The sequence below is a fragment of the Erinaceus europaeus genome, chromosome 3 (assembly GCF_950295315.1).
Source record: "Erinaceus europaeus chromosome 3, mEriEur2.1, whole genome shotgun sequence".
Classification (NCBI taxonomy): domain Eukaryota; kingdom Metazoa; phylum Chordata; class Mammalia; order Eulipotyphla; family Erinaceidae; genus Erinaceus; species Erinaceus europaeus.
In genome coordinates, this window is record NC_080164.1 from 45,134,931 (window position 1) to 45,161,359 (window position 26,429).

The window sequence follows — 26,429 nt, forward strand, 5'->3', positions numbered from 1 at the left end:
CCGGTCTCTATCCAACAATAAAAATAAATAAAACTATTAAAAGAATAAAGAAAAAAAAAGATGCAACAAGAACTTTAAACTTTTTTTTATTATTTATTTATTCCCTTTTGTTGCTTTATTGTTGTAGTTATTGATGTCGTCGTTGTTGGATAGGACAGAGAGAAATGGAGAGAGGAGGGGGAGAGAAAGACAGACACCTGCAGACCTGCTTCACCACTTGTGAAGCGACTCCCCTGCAGGTGGGGAGCTGGGGGGCTTGAACCGGGATCCTTATGCAGGTCCTTGTGCTTTGCGCCACCTGCATTTAACCCACTGAGCTATAGCCCGACTCCCAAGAACTTTAAACTTAAGAGGACCCAGAATCAAAAAAATATTTATCCATATTAGAGGTCATGCTATCCTTCAAGTATGTCAATCATCTTTCATCAGTAAGTATTTTTTCAAATTGAATTTATTTCAGTCAAAAAGACCTAATTTTTACTTTCTAAAGTGTGTATTTATTTAGTTATTTATGATTCAGGGGGAGAGAGAGAACCAGAGAATCATCATTCTGGCACATGTTGCCAAATTGGGCCTTCATGCTTGAGAGTTCAGTGTTTTCCTCCACTGCACCAACTTCCAGGTCACAGACCTAATTTTTCTTTGCTTTTTTTTTTTTTTACCAGAGCACTGTTCAACTCTGCCCTCTGGTGGTTCGGTGGGGGGGGGGGGGTTTGAACCTAGGATTTTGAAGCCTCAAGTCTCTGCATAACCATTATGCTATCTACCCCTGCCCAAGACCTAATTTTTTTTAAATATATTTTTAAATTTATTTTCCCTTGTTGATTTTTATAGCTGTTGTTGTTATTGATGTCGTCATTGTTAGATAGACAGGGAGAAATAGAGAGACATGGGGAAGACAGAGAGGGCAAGAGAAAGATAAGACATCTGCAGACCTGCTTCACTGCTTGTGAAGGGACCCTTCCCCCTTGTAGGTGGGGAGCCAGAGGCTTGAACGGATCCTTACTCCAGTCCTTGCACTTTGCACCACGTGTGTTTAACCCATTGCGCTAAAGACCTAATTTTTAAATGAATTAGTTCCTCTTCTAAAGTCTCAATGTAGAAAAGAAGCACACTTTGTAACCTATCGTTGTCATTTTCAAACAACAGCTTTAAATACCCAGAGGTGAAAAACATACTGTCAGATATTACTTAGCAAGAAAAAGGTGGCCAACTGATAATTCTCATTTACTGGCTACGTATTTACACTGTCACATATATGCACACACAAAGCAGCACAATGAAACAAATCAGAGGTAGTTTTGCAACATCTAAGTCCACATATACATATATCTATTATGAGGTCTCATATTATTGTTTTGTTAAAAAAAAAAAATACTGGTTGTGATGGTAATCATGGGAGGAAAGTGGTGACACACCTGGTTAAGTGCACACATTACAGTGCACAAGGACCGAGGTTCAAGCTCCCATTCCCCACCTGCAGGGGGAAACCTTCACAAGGGGTGAAGTGTGCTGCAGGTGTCCATCTTGCCCTTCCTTCTTGATTTCAGTCTATCTAAAAAAATAAATAAGTAAATATCTCCAAAAAAAAAGGGGGGGGAGAGGAAATTGCAATCTTTCTCCATAAAAGCTATCAACAAATGATTTATTTCCCTTTTTAATTTTTTGCTTTTATCACATTAATCCAGACTTTCACCAACTAAGGATTTTATCAATTTGAGGTCTCAAATAAGGTCTCTAACCTATCTGTCATTTCTATTCACCCTGCATACCCAGATTTATCATCCACAGAACCCTTCCAACAAACAGGTCACTTCACTTTAGTTGCCTACATCTCAAGTCAACTCTAGACTCTGAGATCCAGAAAAATGGTGCCATGGATAATATGCCTTGGAATCTCACATTACAGGTCAACCTCTAGCACTTCACGTGCCACAATGATTCTCTGGTTCTCTTTCTCTCTCTGCCTTTTACAATAACAAATCTTCAAGGAAAAAAAAAGTGTAGATTCCTTGTTATCGCACTAAATTTTACCCCCCTCAACCCAGACTTAATATGTAAACTCAAGAACCATCTTCAGTTTCTTCAGACAGTGTTTCCTCATAGATTAGTCAACACAGACTGAATGTAGGCAGTCGCTGTCACTTAGACATGTTTTAATAAAACTATGCAAGTTTTATTTTTCTTCCCCTTGATAGGTCAGAAATTGAGAGGGAATGAGATAGAGGGAGACAAAGAGACACCTGCAGTGCTTGCTTTACCACTCATAAAGCTTCCTCCTTGTAGGTGGGGAGCAGGGGCTTGAACCTGGATCTTTGCATAAGGTAATATGTTACCTTCTAAGTAGACAAACTTTTTTATGTCAGAGAACAAATTTATACTTCTTTTTAATCACATACTGTTAAATACAGCTGGTGGTAGTAAATTAATAATGCTTTTAACTAATACAACTCTGAAATCAAGATAGAAACATTTGTCACACAAGTATAATCAAGCTATTTGTTGCCTCTTAATTAAAATGGAGGAGCACAAATTTCTAATAGCCAAATCCTGGAAAAGCAACCCAGGTGTCCAACAACAGATGAATGGCTGAGTAAGTTGTAGTAAGTACACAATGGAATACTACTCAGCTATTAAAATGGTGATGTCACTGTTTCAGCCCATCTTGGATGGAGCTTGTAGAAATCATGTTAAGTGAAATAAGTCAGAAACAGAACGATGAACATGGGATGATCTCACTCTCAGGCAGAAGTTGACATATTGCACCAAAGTAAAAGACTCTGGGGTGGGTGGAGGGGAGGGTTCAGGTCCTCGAATTTGATGGCAGAGGACCCAGTGGGGGTTGTATTGTTATATGGAAAACTGGGAAGTGTAATGCATGTACAACTATTATATTTACTGTTGATTGTAAAACATTAATCCCCCAATTAAAAGTTAAAAATAAAGTTGTTCTCAATAAAAAGTTACATACTTGTATCTCTCTCCTTTTCTCCCCCGATTTCTGTCTCTATTTAATATAATAGAAATAAAATATTTTCAAAAACAAGTCATCATTGTGTAATTTTCTTTTCTACTAAGACTGTATAAACTGCTAAGGAAAAAAAGTCAAAATATTTTTTGTTTGCTTTATTTTCCCTTTTGTTGCCCCTGTTTTATTGTTGTAGTTATTACTGTTGTTGTTGTTGGATAGGACAGAGAGAAATAGAGAGAGGAGGGGAAGACAGAGAGGAAGAGAGAAAGATACCTGCAGACCTGCTTCACCACCTGTGAAGCGACTCCCCTACAGGTGGGGAGCTGGGGGCTTGAATAAGGATCCTTAGGCAGGTCCTTGTGCTTCGCGCCACGTGCATTTAATTCACTGTGCTACCGTCGCACTCCCAAAAATGTCTAAATTTTAAGTAGTTTGTCATTTCTTTTTTTATTACTTTATTCCCTTTTGTTGCCCTTGTTTATTGTTGTAGTTATTATCGTTGTTGGATAGGACAGAGAGAAATAGAGAGAGGAGGGGAAGACAGAGAGGAAGAGAGAAAGACACCTGCAGACCTGCTTCACCACCTGTGAAGCGACTCCCCTACAGGTGGGGAGCTGGGGGCTTGAATAAGGATCCTTAGGCAGGTCCTTGTGCTTCGCGCCATGTGCACTTAATTCATTGTGCTACTGTCGCACGCCCAAAAATGTCTAAATTTTAAGTAGTTTGTCATTTCTTTTTTTATTACTTTATTCCCTTTTGTTGCCCTTGTTTATTGTTGCAGTTATTATCGTTGTTGGATAGGACAGAGAGAAATAGAGAGAGGAGGGGAAGACAGAGAGGGGGAGAGAAAGACACCTGCAGACCTGCTTCACCACTTATGAAGTGACTTCCCTGCAGGTGGGGAGCTGGGGGCTCGAACAGGGATCCTTACACTGATTCCTGCGCTTTATGCCACCTGTAGTTTGTCATTTCTAACCTGGCACCTAATATCACTGGTAATCAGGTTGGAGGTGTTCAGTGATAAAAGTATATATATGAGGCCCTGAGTTCACCCGTCCCCCAGCACAAAAATTAAAAGACTAATAATCAGTAAATACTTTATGAGTAAAAGTAAAAAATTGATCTTTTTCTTGTGTCTGGATAGGTGGTTAATCAAGAGTACACAGGATGTGCATGCATAAGGTCCTTTCTCTTAAAATAAATAATCTTTTATATTTTCTTAAACTCAAAATAAAAAAGATAGACAATATAGACAGTTCATCCAAAGGAAGAGAGAACCACTAAAATACTGTGATCAGTATTAATCGTTGAGTTTAAGTAAAGCATGGGAGTAGATAATATAATAGTGGGGCAAAGAGACTCTTCACACCTGAAGCTCCAAAGTCCTAGGTTCAAGCACCACCACCACTAAAAACCAGAGCTGAGCAGTGCTCTAGTAAAAGAAATATATAAGTTCTATGAATAGTTCTGAGCTATTTCAAGACTTTGTTAGCCCCCTTTGACAAGTTGAGACAACTATTATTATTTTATCAGAACTTAATACAATCTGGCTGAAGTCAGGTAGAATGCTACTCTCCTTTATTGGTGGTAAACTTAAGATAAAAACATCGTTCTGAAGACACCTATCATGAGATGAGATACTATACCTATGTGCCAATAACTGTACTATAAACCATTAATCCCCCAATAAAATGAAAAAATTGATACATCAATTCTAGATATGGTTTTTGTATGCTACAAGCTAGTGAGGAAGTCACAGAAAGTCAAAAGGACAGCACTAGATGGGGGGAAAAATGACTAGAAAAGTTAAGTCTATTCAAAGTATACAACCAATGTCATGACTTGGAGTCACAGCTTGTTACCACAGGAATTACATTCCTTCCTGGCCACTAAATATCAATCTTCAGATTACATTAGTAAATGGAAGCAGCAACCTTCACAGATTTTTTTTCACACATTTCTAAGTAGATGAAACGTATTTGTTTATCATGTGTTATCATTACTCGAATTCACCAATTGCTTTAAAACAGTATATTCAAGATTATATTCAGAATCTATATAAAACACTTCCTTCTAAATATATTAACCACTAACTACAGTGCCCAAGGCTTCCCTATTTCAAAAAAATTTTCTCTCTAAATTGTTATCATTTTATACTCTAGTCTCTGAGTTTATAGCTGGCCCCCGAATCATTTTCAGTTTCACTATGTATTATCTTAGAAATCTCTTTTTTACAAAATAGTAAAACTCCTAGTGCAGATAGTTGGAAAATATTTAAAGTAACATTGGCTGCAATATAATAGCTCTTTAAAAGTGTACATTACAGATGCTTTATTTCAATTTATATATAATACATATGCTTGTCATGTGGATTAGCACTGGAGCTCTGAGCCTGCATGATTTCCAGTGAACTCCTTTTCTCTTTTAAACTTTTTTAAGATAGAGGTTGAGACAGAGAGGGATAAAGAGAGACACTTCCCCATACAGGTGCTTCTATCTGGTGGTTGGGGGCTTGCAACCAGATCCTTGCATATAATAAAGTGTGAGCTCTATCAAATGAGCCATCACTTAACTGGCACCCTAGACTTTTACACTTTTATAGTAAGTTTCTCTTATTTAGATAAAGGTGACTCATGAGTCATTAGTATACAGTTTGTGTTATATAAATCTTATGTTGCATAAATTTTCTGAAATAACTAATTAAAATTCAAAATAAGTAGACAGTCATGTGTTGTGCCCAGTCACAGCACCTAGGCCAAGACTAACAGATAGAACTAAATGATATTACAATCAAAATTAAATTATCTGCCATTTTCTTAAATCCTATTTAATACAAGTATACACATCACAATTTAGATGAAACTTGGGCGCTGAGTATCATTACACAGTGATCTTTAAAAACACTCACCTTCAAATGACTACATTCTACGTTACACAGAGAACACAAATGTGGAAATATTCTTGGAGATGCAGCATAATAATCATTCATCATAGAAGGAGTAGGAAGTCTTTTCATCTTCTGGGTGTCAGTATGTGAAAACTTTGGTAACCATGATGCTTTCACAATCCCAAAGGGAGACCGAATGGGAATGTCAATCTCTGAATGGTAATTCTTTTTACTCCCTCCCGATGAATTAATCCCAGGTTCATGTGGTATTTGCTCACGTTGACTTACAGCTGAAATTAATTCCGATGAATATGGTCGCTGGTTCACAGGAGGAGGAATCAGAGATTGACTCATTGTCTGGTTAACTGACTGGTTAATGGGTTGACTGACAGATTTTACAGGTTCAAGGACTGACTTTCCTCTTGAAATGCGTAGGACTGCCATCTTCGTTCCACTCTCCACTGGGAAAAAGGGCTGATTATTGGAGGACTCACCAGCAAAGTCCAACTTTGGAAACACATCTTCAACAGGAAACATAGAGTTACATATCACATTTGGAGTGGGAACAGATGCACGAATGTTCTGTGACCGAAATTCATTCTTGACCTCATCTGTTGGAATTTCAGGATCATAAATACATACTTCAAGTGGATCTTCTGTGTATCCGTATTTGCTTGCATGCCCATAATCAATCACATTACTTGAAACTGCCCCACTACCAAGTGTTTCCTTATTTCTGCTCTGAGAAGGTAAATTAGGCAACCGGCGCCCCATTTTTCGCATTCTTATATCCCTTAAAATTAATGGCATATTTTCAGGAGTCAGTTGTTCATCAGGATAGCGACTGAGTTCTTCTAAGTCTTCATTAGATAATCCAAAACTTGCTAAGATACTTGAGGCACTCTCTTTTGTGTAACGACTCTGGACTTTTGGATTCTGCTCTGTAACTTGTGTTATCACACTTTGTTTCACTCCCACTGGTGTAGACAAATGAGACTCGTCATCCCACCGGCTACCATGAGGCTTTGCCTTCTTTTGTGCTTCATGAAAATCCAGTTTTTCTTTGGTCAATCTTGGATCAGTTCGATGTTGTGTTACCTGAACATTCATTCTCTGGGGTCCTATGTTCTGATAAGATTCATGGCCAGCAAATCTGGGTGGAATTCCACGGGCTCTCCCTGCTGGGTAAAATCTTGGAAGACCCACAGATCCAGGCCTCATAAATGGTCCTGGAGGCCTTATCCCAGAAGGGTTAGGTGCTCGTGGCCTCTGAAGTGGAAAGTTCCCCCGAGGATTAAACCTGGGTCTCGACATGGCTACTTTCAAAAAAGCCTGATTTAATAAAGTGTAAGGTGGTGCTGAACTATGTGAGGCAACGGCATTCAGCTGCTGAAGCGCCAACTGAGTCTTAATCTGAGCAAAGTGCAAAGGAGGTGGGCCCAACAGAAGTGGGTTTGCAATGCCCAGGCTCAAGGAATTCACAAGTGGTGCGAAATTTTCCAAGAATAACACAAAGCTGAAAGTTAAAACACAAATATTAGATCATTTTTTACTCAAACGACTTCATGATGTGGGTTCTACAGCGAGTGTAAAACATTTTGAAACAAAGCCACGAAACTATTTTGCAATTCATATAATTTTAGTAAGTGCTTACAAGGATTTAAAAATTTCCCCAAAACAAACTCTTCTCTTTTTCCCCAAATTCAAAACACAAACCTCTCTTCAAGCCAGAGTTTACATATACTGTGTTGCAACTGAGTGTTGTCCTAGGTTTTGAACAGTAATTAAAATGCCTTTTAGATATCTTGGGAAAAAAAAAACATTTGGGGATTAATTTCACACTTTAACACTGGAAAAACGGGCAGAACACTTAGAAAGTACATACACTTAATATGTATCATCAAATGTACAATGAAAATAAAATTGTAGACCTAAAATTTTACATTTTTCCAAGACAATAGTCCTCGAAATGACATGTAGCAAATTCTATATGAAAATGGAATTATCTTTAGGTTGTCAAAGAGCTATTTATTTAAAATGAAAACTGGACAATAATTTGATTACAAAGTCTGACAAAGCATTGCACAATAGCATCAAACTGATAACATACAACATACGGTGTAACAAGACAGTCACTATCCTCATAGATTCCCTACTTAGGGTGAAAATAGATAAGTAACTGAATAATAACAATGATTAATTTCACAAAGCACTGTCCATCTGCCTATGGCTTGAACTTGCAAAAAAAAACCAAAACTGACTTAATTCCCACAACCCAAATACAATTTTATAAAGCCACTAAAGAAAGGAGGTTAAATAACCTACAGAGGTAGCAAACAATCAGAAATTTGCACACAAGGTAATTCAATTCCATAATTCATGCTCTTAATCATTCAAAGATGTATTATCTTACAGTATTAGTTAAAACTGGTTGCTGCTCACCCAACCCATCAGAGTAAAACGCAGCATAATTGAATCCCAACCCACTTCTCAGAGAAACAGTATTTTTAGCTACCATTCAGAACCCTGGACAGCAGTCATAATGTTAGCCTTTCCTGTACCAGTTTCAAAAGTAGGCAAGCAGATTATCCATGTGCCTTCTATCAAGTCCTCATCTTCATACCATCCAGAGTAAGAAATGTGAGTTCTTGAGATGTAAGGTACCAAAGCATCCAAGTCTACAACTGAAGTCCAAGCCATGGATCCTATTAAATGGTCATTATTCTTGGGCTCAAGCTACAATTTCATCCACAACTACACTTTAGTTTTTCATTTACATATTTTAGTGAAAATTAATGTGGCTGAGAAGTGAGCTTTATCTGATTTACATTCTTCCATCCAACCATCTTATATACTGTTATCACATTTAGTCTTTACAAAAGAACATTTTTACTGCATCAATCCTCTATGCAAAAATCCAAATGTTAGTTCCTTCTTATGTTCAAGTCCAATCCAGTCAATCACCATGTACTTATGCCAGCTATATATTTATTCTTCTGTTCTCACCACCCTTCATCTCCTCTAGTCAAAACAACTTTACCCTTAGACTTGACACATCCTCCAAGGTCAGCCTCTATTAAACTTTTCTTCTCTACCCAGATGAAGAGTAAGTCTCCCAACAAACATTGATTCTATTCTATTCTTTACCACCATGGTTTTATCCTCTACATGTAGATTCCACTGCTTCAGGTGGTCTGTCCCCACCCTACCTTTTTTTTCTTTCTTTTCCAGAGAAGGTAAGAGAGATAGGGGGAGTGAGAGAAGGGGTGAGATGCACACCTGCAGAACTGCTTCACTGCTTGTACAGCTTCCCCCCTGGAGGTGAGGGTGTTAAACCAGGTTCTAGTATGGTAACATGTGGGTTTTACTGGGTGCACCACCACCACCAGCACCCCCAATAAACGCTGATTGCTTGTGATATTTGGGAAATCAAACTTTTACTATCTTTTTTTATGTGCTCATGTGAAGTCTTTTTCAACAATCTAGTTTCTTTACTCAATTTTTTTTATTAAAACTTTTTTTAAAATATTTTATTTTATTTATTTATTCCCTTTTGTTGCCCTTGTTGTTTTATTGTTGTAGTTATTATTGTTGTTGTCGTCATTGTTGGATAGGACAGAGAGAAATGGAGAGAGGAGGGAAAGACAGAGAGGAGGAGAGAAAGATAGACACCTGCAGACCTGCTTCACCGCCTGTGAAGCGACTCCCCTGCAGGTGGGGAGCCAGGGTTCGAACCGGGATCCTTATGCCGGTCCTTGTGCTTTGCGCCACCTGCGCTTAACCCGCTGCGCTACAGCCCGACTCCCCTTTACTCAATTTTTAAACACAGTTATTGCTTACATAAGCAGTATGGCATCGTTTTTCAAACTTTGTACATTTCATCCATCTCTCAAATTTAAGAGACATGTGCTTCTAGATACTATTTCTCCCCATAACAAGAATTAGAAGCAAATTTCTGTCAGTCATGTAATTGCCAGATAAAATTATGAACAAAAATTATCTGCATAGTAAGCTCATATAAATAAAATGTATTTATTTAGCACAGAGACAGAAAGAAATTAAGAGGGAAAGAGGAGATAGAAAAGACACAGCATTGCTTCACCACTCATGAAGCTTCTCTTGCATGTGGAGGCTTGGGGGGGGGGCAATTAAACCCAGGTCCTTGCACATAATACTATTTGTACTCTACCAGGTGTACCACCACCAAGCCCACTGCAAGTTTTTTTAAATATTAATTCTTTTTTAAGTTTTCATTTTTTAATTTTCTTTATTAATTTATTGGCTAGAGACAGTCAGAAATCAAGAGGGAAAGCAGAGACAGGGAGAGAGATGGGGAGACACCTGCAACACTGCTTCACCACTCTCAAATGGCTTTCCCCCTGCAGGTGGAGAGCGGGGGCCCAAACGTGGGTCCCTGTGCATTGCAACATGTGCACTTAACCAAGTACACCACCACCCAGCACCGCCTGCAAGTTTTTTTTAAAGGTAAATCATATACTTTTTTAAAAGGTAAATCATATACTTTGTGATGTGTTAGTCTGATATACACACACAGAGTTTGTTGCTTTTTATTTTTTTACTTTGCACTTGTCAAGCTTGAATTCCCCTTATGATTATACCCAGAATGGATATTTAAAGGTAAATCATATACTTTGTGATATGCTAGTCACACACACACACACACACACACACACATACATACACACACACACACACACACAGTTTGTTGATTTTTTTCATTTTGCACTTGCCAAGCTTGAATTTCCCTTATGATTATACCCAGAAGGGATATTTGAAATATTCAATAATTGATAATGAGCAAGCAATTAACAATCAGAACAGTATAAGCGGAATCCTGATGCCTCTCTTTCCACCAACACCCTCACATTAAGATTCTACAGTACAGTTGTTGTAGCAATCCTCAAGGAGGAACTAGGAGTTGGGGAAATGGGAATCTACTATTGGGGCAACAGCAGCTTGCCAATTAGGACAGAATTACTTCTATATTCTCACAACTGGCATTTATATATCTGTGTGTGGTCACTGAGTTATCAGCCCTGGAAAGAAACCAGTCTCTCTCACAGAACAGCAAATATGCAAAAAGAGATTAAGAAGACTTCCTCTAAGAAATTTCAATTACCAATGAGCAGAAAGTTTTAACAAAATCACACAAGACTTTCTAAGATTAGCTCCATGGTAAAATTTAACACACTGAAGGGAAGAATATTAGCATCTCTAGTTCTCCCAGAGAGTTCTACCTGCCCTCACACTACCCCACTGAGTCATAGCTATTTATTAACCATTCTGATTCTAGAACCTGCTATCTGAAAGTTAGATTCTCTCTTGACATGCATACATTACAAAATTCACCATTATAAACAAATGTCACTCTTACAATAGTTATCTTCTCACAGACTCCCCCCTCTCCCCGGCTGAAGAGTAATTTATAAGAGAAACTAGAGTCTCATTCTGACATATGTGATGTTGGAGAAAGAACTTGGGATACATCCATGCAAGGCCTGCACTTCACCACATCCCCAAACACACGAGCACCTTTCTGAGAACATAAGGCTTTATTCCTTGGAATATTAAACCAAAACTTCACTTATCCACACTTTGGGGGGAGGGCAACAACTAACAAAACTGAGACTAAGTCTAGAGTGTTTTACTTCACTTTAGCTTTTATTTATTAAGACTTTCAAACAGGAACCTATTAGTATATAAAATTAAACATCTTTACTTAAGTCAACACCATTCCCGCCACCAAAGGTCTTTGTATCTACGCCCTTCTCCTCCCGCCACCCCAGTGAAGCTGAACTTCTACCCTTAGCCTCTAACCAGAGATTATTATTTTGGTGCAATATACCAAACTCAGTCAGATTGTGTTTTAAGTTTCCCTTTCTGTTCTTCTCAACTTCTGTTTATGAGCTATGAACATCTTCTTATGCTGCCACACCACTTCTAACTTTTGCAGTGTTTCAGGCAACATAATCCAAAACATAAAGAAAGGAAATATATATAAAAGATTACATGTGTTCAAGTAGGCTCTACTTCTATCCCATTACAATGATGTGGTGGTTCGTGAATTAACATAAAACACACTGTTGAAAATTTGTGAGACATGACAACTACATTAAAAAAAAGCTACGGGACAATCTGTGTGCCAGATAATGTATCTTCAAAGGTCAAGAAAAAAAATTAAGTAATCTTATATAGGGATTCACTGGGGCTTTATGCCTGTATGATTCTACCATTCCCAATTGATTTCTTTTTAACTATCTTTATTTATTTATTGGATATAGAGAGACAGAGAGACACCTGCAGCCCTGCTTCACCACTCGTGAAGCTTTCCCCCTGCAGGTGGGGACCAGGGGCTTGAACCTGGGTGCTTGTGCATTGTAGCATGTGTGCTCAAACAGGCGCACCACCTCAATAGATTTTTTTTTCCCTTTTTCCAGATAGAAAGTATGAGACAGAAAAGGTGAGATGTAACACTAAAATCTCATTTTCACAGCTATAGAGTTGGTTCAGTAAGTACAGTGTATGCTTTACACTTGTGAGGTCCCAGATTTGATCCCTAGAGCCACATATGAAGGAGTAGTGTGCTCTGTTCTCTCTGATAAAATAAATAAATCCTGAGGGGGGACAGTTTATTTTTAAAATATCTGGGCTGTCAGAAAAGTCATTACATTTTTTCCTTTTTTTCCCCTCACCACTCTATCACCAAAGGTCTGTGTCCCCACCCCCACCCCATAGATAACCACTGTAGTTCTCCCATAATCCTAGATATAGGTTTCGATATTTTTTTCTCATTTGTATGTTCTATTTTCTATATTCTGCATATGAGTGAAACCGTTCTGTTGTTGTCTTCACCTCCTCATTTGCTTCACTAAGCATAATCTCCAATTCCATTCACTTTACCCCCAAAGGACACAATATAATCTTTTTCTTGCTGAGTAATACTCCATTGAGTATACGTTCCATAACTTTTTTATCCAGTCATCTGTCGAAGGGCATTTTGGCTATTTCAAGTTTTTGCTATTGTGAATGAAGTGAAGCCACTCTGAACATGGGGGTGCATATATCCCTTCAAATCAGTGTGATGTATTTTTCTATGCAAAACTGTGTCATGGCTTTTCCAACAATTAAATCAATAAAATTCTTATTTCAATTTATTCTCTATACCCTTCTTTACCATCTGCTTTTGTATTAATTATAGAAGTTTCATATTTCCATGTCTTTCACATTTCATTCTACAGTTTGATCTAAAAATTATGAAAAGAACAAATTATGCCTAATCATATAAAGATCAAGTCTGTGATAAATATTTGATTAAGAATTAGGTTATGCCATTAAAAAAAACTTTAAGGGTGGGGGTAGATAACATAATGGTTATGAAAAGTAACTCTCAAGCCTGAGAATCCAAGTTCAATCCCTGTACCACCATAAACCAGAGCTGATCAGTGCCCTGGTAAAAAATAATTAAGAGTCAAGGAGGCCAGGAGGTAGTGCACCCAGTTGTGTGCACATGTTACCAAGTACAGTGTCCTGGTTTCAAACTCTCACTCCCAGGCCAGGGCAACAAAATAAAATAAAATAAGAAAAATTCCTTTAGAGGTGACCAAAGATGTATGGCTCAGCAGTAAAACACATGCATTACAGGATTATTATTATTTTTTAATTTCTTTGGTTTAATTGACTTTTTATTTTTCTTATATTGGATAGGAGAGAGAGAGACACCAAGACCACCAAGACCTAAAGCACTGCTTCAGAGCTCATGAAACTGGTCCCCTGCAGATGAGAGCTGGAGAGCTTGAACCTGAGGTTCTTGTTCATGGTAACATTCATGTGCATTCAACCAAGTGTGCCACTCACTGTCTGGCCCCTCCATGACTGTATTTTTTTTAATTATCTTTATTTATTTATTGGATAGAGACAGAAATCAAGAGGGAAAGGAGGGATAGAGAGGGTGAGAGACAGAGAGACACTTGCAGCACTGCTTCACCACTTGTGAAGCTTCCCCCCTGCAGGTAGGGACTAGGGGCTCGAACCTGGGTCCTTGTGCACTGTAACATGTGCGCCCAACCAGGTGCGCCACCATTCAGCCACATGACTGTATTTTTAAGAAAGCATTAAAAGTAAATCCTTTAGAAACACTAGTAAAAACTTAGTTCCTCAAGCAGGCAGGGAAAATTAAGTTTGATGGATTAAAAAATACCATTAAATTCTATGAGGTATTTCTTAGATATCCACTATCATGTAAGTTGGTGGTTGTTGTTTGCTTGCCTATTTGTTTACCAGAGTACTGTCCAGCTCTGGCTATCTCCCTCACCCTATCAGGTTAGTTTGATGTAGTACTTCAGGAAGAAGGACTGCCTTAATTTTCCTCACAGACACTGGTAAACACATCTAAAAAACTGGGCAGGGGTAGACAGCATAATGATTATGCAAAAAAGACTCATGCCTGAGGCTCAAAAGTCTCAGGTTCAATTCCTGGCACCACCATAAACCAGGGAAGAACAGTGCTCTGGTAAAACAAACAAAATATACATACATATATAAAAAAAAAAAAACCTAACACCAACCAGATTATAATGGTTCTATATTTAAATGGTTTAAATTCATAATATGTGCACCCTGTAGTCAAGAGGCTCTAGGAGAAGGGAGTGCCCTGAGGCCATTACAAGCAAGACATCTTGTGGGACCAACAGCAGAGGGGCTGACCTGTTCCCACTTAAGCCTCTCAAGAAATTAAAATAACTTGGCCCTGGGAAGCTGGGGCCACAGTTTGTGGTACACACTGCATGTGTACCTTTTTTGTTTTGTTTTCTCCTGATAAAATCCATCTTGCCTGGTCCTCTGGATCCTTCTGATTCTTCACAGAAACTACAGGTGATAAATTCAGCATTCAGAAGCTTATCAGGGACTCCCATAAGAAAGCTTTTACATTGGGGAGAACTCAGAGGTTCCCCTAAGAAAGCAGTAACATTCCACTAGACCTGGGAAACTGTAAGCCCTGAAACATGAAAACAGTTATATCAAACCTCATTTGGGTTATGCAAAATGACATTCATGCCTGAGGGTCTGAGGTCCCAGGTTCAATCCTCAGCACTACCATCAGCCAGAGCTGTGCAGTGCTCTGGTATCTCTCTGCATCTTTCTCTCTGTATCTCTCTCATTAGAACATAAAACTCAGTATTGTTTACATGCTGTATTCTCAATAATACAACCTGTGAGTTTATTTTAGAGTTATGCCTTTCCTAGTTATAAAAAGTATAGGAGGAATTAGAATCAATGTCTTAGAGAAAAAGCATCAAAGCAATGTGTGGAGCAGAAAAAAAAGTACTAGGTGGGATAGTGTGGAAGGTGGCTCAGTGGATACTGCTAGACTCTCAAGCAAGGAGTCTTAAGTTCAATCCCCAACACTGTATGTGCCTAAGTAATAATACTCTGTTCTCTTTTATTTTCCCCCTCCAGGATTACCACTGGTGCTGGGTGCCAACACTACAAATCTATTACTCCCTGTAACTCTTTCTTTCTTTCTTCATTTGCTTTCTTTTCCCCCTCATTTTTAATTGAGTAGAGCAGAGAAAAATTGAGAGGAGGGGGAGATAGGGAGAGAGAAAGACACCTGCAAACCTTCTCCACCACTTGTGAAGTGTCCCTGCTGCAGGTGGACAGCGAAGCCCTGAACCTGGATCCCTGCGCAGGTCCTTTCACACAGTACCATGTGCACTTAAGTGGTGAGGGCACTGGCCCCCTACCTCTCTCATTCTCGCTAACAAATAAATCTTTAAAAAGAAAAAAGGGGGTAAGGTACTAGGTGGGGACCAGGAGATCACTCAGGAGGAGAATACAAGCCCTATGTTGTTTGAGGCCCTGGGCTCAGTCTCTAGCACTACATGGGAAAACTATGGACAGAACTAAAGAGAACTTATGGTATCTCTCCTTTTCTCCTTTTCCCTTATAAGTATATAAGACAAAAAAAGGGGGGGGCAGCGGGGGATTATAGGTGTTCATTAACCTCTCCTTCAAAAGAAATCATCCACATGGAGTACAAAAAAAATTTTTTTTTCTATAATCTTACAAGGAGAAAACCAACATTTTTTTCTAGGCAAATAACCATTTAATACAGCTTTATTAAAAAGTTATCTCAGAATATATATATATATATTTCCACACTTTCACACCCAAGAATGAAAATTTTCCAGTAGTCAGTAAATAAAAGAGCATAGTCTTATCACAAAAACTAATATGAGGAGACTTCCAGAGGCGGGGCTACGAGCAGCAGCAGATTTTCTCTGCTCCTCTCCTCTCCCAGATCAACTAGGAATACCAAAAGAGACTACCTGGGACCGAAACAAGACAGGATTGGAACAACTTCAGGAACCCAACAAATCACCAGTGAGTGCAAACACGTGTGGCTGGTGGACAGAGAGGAGCCTAGGGAGAGATTAAGTGGCTGGTAACAGTCTGGCAGTTTTATTAGTTGAGACACCACCTCCAGTCTGTTTCACCAACAAGGGGACAGCTTAAGGGAGGAGAGGACTCCCCAGAGACTCACCAAGTACAAGTCTGAGTCTCCATTGCTACTGCCCTCAGAATCTGAAGCAGCGACAGGGAGGCCCTGTGCTGACAACCAGGGGACAGAGAACTAACCAGGAAACTCAGGAGAAGAACTAACCAGGAAACCTCAGTGGCGGATCAGTGGGGCTGTGAAAGTCTCTTTGCATAACCACTGGATTATCTCTGCCACACCCGGATTTATATCTTGGTCAGGAGTAAGTGATTAAGCAAAGAAGTCTACTTATAGTTTAAAAGCCCTCAGGCTCCCATAGCCTACAGGGAAGAAAAAGAACAAAAGAGGCTTTTAAGCCACTGAGCTCCAAATCAGGGATTAAAATACTATTGAAACAACTGTTAACTTCCACAACTGTGTACCCTTTAACAACCTTAGACACAAGTCAATCCAGGAAATAGTAATCAGTAATTTGAAAGTACTGAGAGAGGAACCTCATAACATAATATATAAAATGGTTAAACCAACAAGAAGAAATATTGAAGAAATGAACCAGGACAAGAGTCCATCTAAAAGCCCCCCAAAGGGTGAAGCACAAAATAAAGAGGTCAGCATCCAAATACTAGTTAAGGAAATAATCACAGGAGTGAGTAAAGATTTTGAAAGAATTGTCCTCAGAAATGCAGAAACAACAAATGAGACTCTGGAAGAAAACACTAATTACCTCAAGGTTATTACAAAACTGAAAGCTGAAACAGAAGAATACAACTAGCTGGACAAGATAAAACAGTATCAGAACAGGGGAACAAAATAGATGAACTCCAGAAAACAGTAGAGGGAAGAGAGAATAGAATCAATGAGGCTAAAGACAGAATGAGCAAGATCAAGGATGAATTAAAAACAACTAAAAAAGAAGTCAGAGATCTCAAAAAGATATTAAAAGATACTGAAAACCACAAGAGAAACCTATGGGATGACTTCAAAGAAACAATATACGCATTATTGGTTTACCAGAGGAAAAAAGAGAGGGAGGGGAAGATAGCATTCCTCAGGACATAATAGCCAAGAACTTCTCTAGTCTAGACAACATCAAAGACAGAAAGGTTCAAGAAGCCCAGAGGGTCCCAAACAGAATTAACCCAGACTTAAAGACACCACGATACATCAAACTTAGAATGGAAAGGAATAAGGATAAAGAAAGGATCCTGAAGGCTGCAAGAGAAAAACAAAGAGTCACCTACAGAGGAAAACCCAAAAGATTAGCAGCAGGCTTCTCCACACAAACACCACAGACCAGAAGAGAATGGCAAGATATCTATTGAGTACTCAATGAGAAAGGCTTTTAGCCAAGACTACTGTATCCTGATAGACTGTCATTCAGACTACACGGAGGCAAAAAAAACCTTCTCAGATAAGCAACAGTTGAAGGAATCAACTATCACTAAGCCTGCCCTGAAAGAAGTTCTGAAAGGTCTCCTATAAACAGTCAGACCACCATAAATAGGCCATATAGCAGAACACTCTAAAATTCTACAAGAATGGCACTAAAATATCTTCAATCTTTGATATCAATAAATGTCAATGGCCTGAATTCACCTATTAAAAGACACAGAGTAGGAAGATAGATCAGAAAACACAACCCAACACTATGCTGTCTACAGGAAACCCACCTAACTCAACAAGACAAACAGACTTAAAGTGAAAGGATGGAAAACTATCATACAAGCCAATGTCCCACAAAAAAGGGCAAGAACAGCTATTCTCATATCTGACACAATAGACTTTAAAATAGATAAGATTGAAAAAGATAGGAATGGACACTACTTAATGCTCAGAGGATCAGTCAATCAAGAGGACTTAACAATTATTAACATCTATGCACCCAATGAGAAGCCATCTGAATACATCAAACATCTACTGAAAGAGCTACAGCAATATATTAACAGCAATAGTCACAGTAGGGTACTTCAACACCCCACTCTCTCAACTTGACAGATCATCCAGGCAGATAATCAATAAAGACATAATGGAGCTAAATGAGTATATGGATAACCTAGAACTATTGACCATTTTCAGAGTCATTCATCCCAAGAAACTGGAATACACATTTTACTCAAATCCACATGGGTCATTCTCAAGGATAGATCATATGTTAGGCCACAAAGACAGCATCAGCCAATTCAAGAGCATTGAAATCATTCCAAGCATCTTCTCAGACCGCAGTGGAATTAAACTAACACTTAACAATCAACAAAAGATTAGTAATAGTCCCCAAATGTGAAAGCTTAACAGTACACTCCTTAACAACTACTGGGTCCAAGAGAAAGTAAAAGAAGAAATCAAAATGTTTCGAGACTTCAATGAAAATGAAGACACAAGCTATCAAAATATTTGGGACACAGCTAAGACAGTACTGAGAGGGAAGTTCATAGCTATACAAGCACACATTAGGAAACGAAGAAAAAGCACAAATAAACAGCCTGATTGCACATCTTAAAGATCTAGAAGAACGAAGGAACCCTAAAGCAACCAAAAGGACAGAAATCACTAAAGTTAGGGTAGAAATCAATAACACTGAAAATAAGAAAACCGTAGAAAAGATCAATTAAAGTAAATGTTGGTTCTAGGAAAGAGTGAACAAAATCGACAAACCTCACAAAATAAAAAAGGGAGAAGACCCAAATAAAAATAAAATAAAATAAAATGACAAAAGTGTAGTATTGCAATGAAACTGTCAAAGAAAAAGAAAAAACACAGCAAGAAAATTTGGTAACATAAGGGTACCACAAACTAACTGCTAACTGAAAGAAACTAAGAAAATCACTTCTGATTTGGAATTACAACGATTGGTGTACAACACCAAGAACAACTAACTATAAGAACCATGTATTAAACACCACATATAGCAATGGTTTGAATAATTATTTCTAGACAAAAACTTTTTTGATAAACAGAGCATGTATCTATAATCAGACCTTTTGGTAAAGGACCATACACCATCCATACATAAATGGGTCTCTAGGGTACAATGTATATAAAGTAAATTGTGTCTGCCTGGTGGTGTACATTGGTAATACATTGTTTACTTTGTTACTGTCATCAAAGAAGAGAATCCGGGGAGTCTGGTGGTAGCACAGCGGGTTAAGTGCACATGGGGACGAAGCGCAAAGACCAACGTAAGGATCCCAGTTCGAGCCCCCAGCTTCCCACCTGCAGGGGAGTTGCTTCACAGGCGATGAAGCAGGTCTGCAGGTGTCTATCTTTCTCTCCTCCTCTCTGTCTTCCCCTTCTCTCTCCATTTCCCTCTGTCCTATCCAACAATGGTGACATCAATAACAACAATAACTACAACAATAAAAATCAACAAGGGCAACAAAAGGGAAAATAAATATTTTAAAAAAAACTTTTTAAAAAAGAAGAGAATACAACCATATAAATTGAAATAAATCTCCACTGAGATTTTTTATTAAACTAGAAATAAGAAATGTGGTGGATGCTGGCAAAAAAAAGAAAAAAAAATCAAATACTGCTAATAGTGTACTTTTGGAATAAACAAAAAAGTATGAACGCTAAAACAAAATGAAGGCAATATAATTTAGAGGTAAAGTGATCAAGATACCCAAGATCAAGTCTAAATGTAGTCTTCTCCCAGACAGTTGGTTGTTCCTTTTTTAAAAACATCTTTATTAGAGACAGCCAGAAATAAAGACGGAAGGGGGAGGGGTGACAGAGAGGGAGAGAGACACCTGCAGTCTTGCTTCACCACTTGCAAAGCTTTCCCCCAGCAGGTGGGGACCAGGAGGCTGAACTTGGGTCCTTGTGCACTCTAACATGTGTGCTCAACCAGATGCACCACCATCATGCCCCTTCTTTTTTGTATTTTCTTCATTAAGTGCAAGAGTCAATAAAATAGCAAAGATGTCTTTCCAGATATGATACCCCAGGGACAAACATGTCCTGGGGGATAAGTGATTTTTCTTGCTAGGAATGCAAATATATCCTCATCTGCCTCAAACAGGTTTCCAAAATCTGTAATTAGGAATACCAAAATACATGGTCAAATGCCTTAAAATGTAAAATGCCCTTACAAATTAAAAATGAATACATATAGTATGATATATATATGTGTATATATATATATATATATATATATATATATATACACACACACACACACATACATAGATATACATATATATCTATGTATGTATAGTGGTTACGAAAGAAAGAATAACAAAGGGGACTGGAAAATGAAGCAAAAGGGTAGGGCACATGTTACCACAGGAGGACCCAGGTTGAAGCCCTAGTCCCCACCTGTTGGGGGGAAGCTTCAATTGCAGTATAACAGAGCTGCAGGTATCTCTCTGTCTCTTTCCAATCTCCCTCTATCTCTCCTTCTGTTTCCCTTTGTTTCTACAAGAAAAGGAAAAACAAAAAAAGGAAAAAAATATGTGGTCGCCAAAAGCATTGGAGTCATGTTGCAAATACTGTGTCCTAACAGTAACAATACTGACAAAAAAATTAATGATAAATAAAATAACTTTTTTAAAAAGAATAACAGACAAGTTGGTTATCTATAAGGGGATAATAACTAGAGAATATTAAAAGAAAATGAAACAGTATTTCATGAAGCACATCCTATTTTACAGCTTTGACTTTTAGACTCCGTTAATAATCAATGATAGGGGAGTCGGGTGGTAGGGCAGCCAGTTAAGTGCACGTGGCACAAAGCTCAGGGACCAGCGTAAGGATCCTAGTTAGAGCCCCTGGCTCCCCACCTGCAGGGGAGTTGCTTCACAGGCGGTGAAGCAGGTCTGCAGGTGTCTATCTTTCTCTCCCCGTTTTCCCCACCTCTCTACATTTCTCTCTGTCCTATCATAAAAAAGTGTGTGGGGGGCTTACCCAAGTAATTTATGAGCCCACTAGTTAACTACGTACCCAGTTTTGGTAGTGGGAAGAAAAAGGGAAATATTACAAATTCTTACCCCCCCCCCTTTTTTTTTTAGCAGTTTTTGTGGTTTCCTTTATATGGCATGCATGGGTGAAGTAATTTAAGGAAATAACTTTGGCTTTACCACAAGGTTAAGCAAGTAAGTGTTTTGGGAATGCTGGTGAAATGGAAAATAGAAAAAATAAAGAAGTTAGATAAACCCAGCTTAGATGTACCCAGATATGAACTAGGGTTCTCACTATGGAAGACAAGTTTTATAACTACAAAATGAGAAAAAGCAAGAACAAACTGAGTAACAGTAAGTTATAAACCAATCACAAATCAGGGTTCCCAGAATCCCTATCAGTCAACACATTTAAACAATGAGGAACTGACAAGTTGGAAAATCATCATTTTGTAGCAATAAAGATTGTCTTAAAAGGGGGAAAACACACACACACACACACACACACACACACATACATATTCCAGAGAGAAATTTTAATGGGAATTAATCATTTGTATGGTCTTATAATGTTTCTCCACACATAGGATAGCTGGAAGATAGATATATTGTGCCACTCCAGATCTGATACCTGGTGACACAACATCGCTTTTAAGTGATTTTTTTTTTTGGGGGGGGGGGGCAAAAGACCCATCATCTGAATGTAATCAGACAAATCCAAAAAAGTGATTTTTTGTTCAAATAAAATGTTTTTTTTTTCAAAGTTAAAAGAAAGTAGATTTTGTTCTTCAAAAAATGTAAGCTCCGGTCTTTCTCTCTGTCCTAACAACAACAACATCAATAACAATAATAACTATAACAATAAAACAAGGGCAACAAAAGGGAATAAATATTTTTTAAAATATGTAAGCTCCACAAAGGAAAGCTATAGAACTGTTTCAGAGTAAATATAATTAAGATATGACAACTAAATACAATGTCTGATCCTAAACAGATTCTATATTAGGGGGAAAATTGCTATGAAAAACATTATTGGGCCTCAGCAACAACTGAGGCCAGAATTTAGCAGTACTCTGGTAAAATACATAAGTAAATTGGAATGCAACATATCAAACAATTTAAATCAATTTTAAATACACTATGAAAGAAAATACCCTTTTTTAAGGAAATAAACCAAATAAAGCATTACTAGGGCAGATGAAACAGCATAATAGTTATATATGAACACATATGCCTGAGGCTTCAAGGTTACCAGGACCACCATAAATTTAACCTGACCAGTGCTCTGGTAAAAATAAAGTTCAAAAAATTCAATTTGTTGTCTTGGGGGTGGGGCAACGGGAAAAAAGAAAAGAGATTCATGTTGGCCAGGGCTGTAACTCATTCAAAAAGTTAGTGGTCCAATCTTTATAAGTTCAACTTCACTAACTTCTACATTATAAAAATCAAAAAGAACTATAATCAAAAAATGGAAACAGGTGGAAACCTACCATATAGTGATAAAATAAGCATCAGCCCTAAGCAAAAATTTTTTTTGGATTTGACCCCTCTGCATCATGTTCACTCCCTAACTATTGGCTCTCAGTCAGTCCATTGTGCAATCTGTAATAATCTGATCTTTGGGGAAATTTCCACTTATCTGAAGATACCCACCCTGCTAGGAGAGGTGCCAGTGAATGATTTCATGAAAAACTGTTAACTCCCATAAGCAAAATTTAACACTAGCATAGCATAATTAAGAACTAGAATCTGTCTATGTTCAGTACTTTAACTCAGTATTTTAATTCTGGTCTCATTACTTGCCAAAAATGTCATCCTGAACAAGCTGGTTAACTACCTCACCACACATACACATGGAGGGAACAGAACTATCACTACCCTATTTCCCCAAACCCTTGTACCTTAAAATTCCCTGAACTTTCTTTTCAATACAAAACCCCTTGTTATTCTTACTCCTCACAATTATAATAACTATGTGACTTATTCTCTAATACCTCACATTTTTGTCAACCCTCTTTTCCATTATTCTCTTAGTTCCCATATATCTACATTCTCCTTCCAACGTCATCTTCAGCCACAAATTTCATACTACAGTAAATAAAGTTGAAGCCATGAAACAGTAAGCTAGATACAAACACTTTTCTGGCTTTAGCCACTAACATAACTACTTTCAGTGTGGAGAAACTAAAAACAACATTTCAACATTCAGTAAAAAGACTCTAGGTACTCAAACCTATAGTATGTATGTCTTAGTATGTAAAATGTTTTTTAGAATATGGATATTTATTCAAGTCTTGACCAGCATACAGCACAAAAATAGCCTGATCTGAACTCCAAGACCTGTGTTCTTATCTAGGTCCTGGCAACTACCAGCTAAATTCGTTCACTCAACGTATGAGCTGTCCAGGCATTGGGACGGATAGAAAAATAAATATAACAACCATATTTACAACCTATTTTGTTAAGTGCTATAAGAGAGGCATACATAAAGCTCATAAAAGCACAAATTAGGGGCATAGAGATGGCTCACGCAGTAGACCTCACACCACACCCTGCAGGAGGACCCGGGTTTTAGCCCCTCATCACCACAGGGGAACAGACTGGCATGGGGGGAGACCTCAAAACTGATGGAGCAGAACTGTGGTGTCTCTCCTCCCTAGCTCAATCTCAAATGAAAAGGGGGAAACCCACAGGGACAATCATACTAATATAAAGGGGTCAGGGGATGCTGCCTAACAGGTTGAAAGTTATACCAAAAATAAATTATTATATTGTGCCATGCACCTACAATATGCCATGGGTCAGTCCTCACAATTTATTGCAAGCAACAGGTACAATCACTGTCATTTTAACAGATTGAGGAAGCAAACATTTACCAAACAAAGGTATAACTAACATTTAAGGTAATAGATGTATGTGGGGAGCAAATACATTTTGCAAATAAGTTAGTAAAATCTAATGAATTTTTGCTTTGACTCCTAACAGCTCTCTCTGTTCAGTTCCAACACAATTTTGAATTCCACAAATTATTTTAAAGTAAATACAAGAATATGAAATTCAAATATGTATGAAATGTTGTTAAATTAAAAAAAGTGTATAATCCCACTAAATCCTGAATGTCTGATAGCAACAAAATTTAAAGATCGCCGAAATGATGTATATCATACATGGATTGTCTATGTAAACTTCACTAAACTGATGATTAAAAGAAAAAAATAAAATCCGTCACCGGTTCATCTATTTTCGTTGTCACCATGAACCAGCGGCGCATCCCTGGAAAAATGAATTAATGAAACGAGGAAAATGAAACAAAAGGAAAAGTTTTTGTGCATTATTCCAAAGCTGGCTAAGAGAAAAAAAAAAAAAAGAAAAAACATTTTTAATCGACACAAGTCTTCTGATTCTAAGAAGCAACTTTTCTCCAGCACTCTGTGGGAGTTCACAGACAAAAAAGTAACAGGCAACCAGAATTTCCCCTTCGAAACCAAGTTAGGGAGAAATGCAGGCTAGCTCGCCGGCTCAGTCGACCGAGTTCAATGAACAGATAGATTGCAATTACCTCCAACAACAAAAGCTCGGTTTCACACGTCCTTAAAAGGACTCCTGGGTCCGAGAAACAACGGCGAGCCTTCTGTTACCTTGGGACAGAAGTGGGGCCCGAGCTTTAAACATCACACACACACACACACACACGAATGGGGGTCCGAGCTACACACACAACACACACACACACGAATGGGGGTCCGAGCTACACACACACACACACACACACACACACACACACACGAAGGGGGTCCGAGCTTTAAACATCTCACACACACACACACACACACACACACGAATGGGGGTCCGAGCTACACACACACACACACACACACACACACACACACACACGAAGGGGGTCCGAGCTTTAAACATCACACACACACACACACACACACACACACACACGAATGGGGGTCCGAGCTACACACACACAAACACACACACACACACACACGAAAGGGGTCCGAGCTACACACACACACACGAAGGGGGTCCGAGCTTTAAACATCACACACACACGAATGGGGGTCCGAGCTACACACACACAAACACACACACACACGAAGGGGGTCCGAGCTTTAAACATCACACACACACACACACACACACGAATGGGGGTCCGAGCTACACACACACAAACACACACACACACACACACACACGAATGGGGTCCGAGCTACACACACACGGGGGTCCGAGCTACACACACACAAACACACACACGAAGGGGGTCCGAGCTTTAAACATCACACACACACACACACACACGAATGGGGGTCCGAGCTACACACACACACACACACACACACACACGGGGGTCCGAGCTTAAACACACACGCACGCACACACCGATCCGTATTCACGACCCCACCGGGAGATTTGGGGAGAACCAGCACGGTCATCTAGGACGCCTCCAAGCCCCACACGAGGTGACACTCGCCGAAGCTTCCGCACCAGCACAGGCAGGCAGACACCTAAGGGCGAAGGCGCCGGAGGCTGCTCCCCCCACCCCGCGCCCACATCCGACGCGTCCCGCACAAGCCTCCCCCCCACCCCGACACTGCGCGCACCGCGTCGCCGGCCGCAGGCCCCGCTCGGCTCCGCCGCCCGCCTCGCAGGCCCGGCGGGAGCGCTGCGCTGCGTCCCCGCCGCTCCCTCCCCGCCGCCGCCCGCCCGCGCAGGCCCCGTGCGCGCTGGGGAAGGGGCCGTCACAGCCTTGTCAACTGGGCTGGTCTCCCTCCGCCCAGGACAGCAGCGGCGGGCGGCTCTTCCCGAGACGGGGGTCCCGGCACCAGGGTCCGGGGCGGAAAGACGCGTCAGCAAAGCCGGGGCCGCGGGCGCGGGCCGTCTCGGGGGTCCCCCAACCTCCTTCCGCCCCCACCGTCTGCCCGCCGCCATTTTGTGCGCAGCCGCTGCGACACAGATACAATAGTAGGGCCCAGTTCTCACAGGAGAGCTCACGACCCCCCACCCCCGGCCCCAGCTCCGGGCTCCTGCTTTCCAGTCCCTCAGTCCCCACAAGGCGGCCGTCCTGCCTGTGCCTACCCGACTAGCAGCCGGATCCCATTTGCGCCCCACAGTTCAACATTCAGGCTCCAGTCTCGACGCTGA

The 26,429-nt window shown here is 39.5% G+C and overlaps 1 protein-coding gene across 1 annotated transcript in view; it reads right to left on the bottom strand.

The window, feature by feature from the left end:
- ZNF638 (zinc finger protein 638) overlaps positions 1–26,429 on the bottom strand; it is a 105,897-nt gene extending 79,468 nt beyond the window's left edge. The window contains exons 1-2 of the mRNA XM_060187168.1: positions 26,364–26,429; positions 5,880–7,374 (exon numbers count right to left, since the gene is read on the bottom strand). Coding sequence (XP_060043151.1) covers positions 5,880–7,172 — 1,293 coding nt within the window. The 5' untranslated portion in view covers positions 7,173–7,374; positions 26,364–26,429. The remainder of the gene's footprint in view (positions 1–5,879; positions 7,375–26,363) is intronic.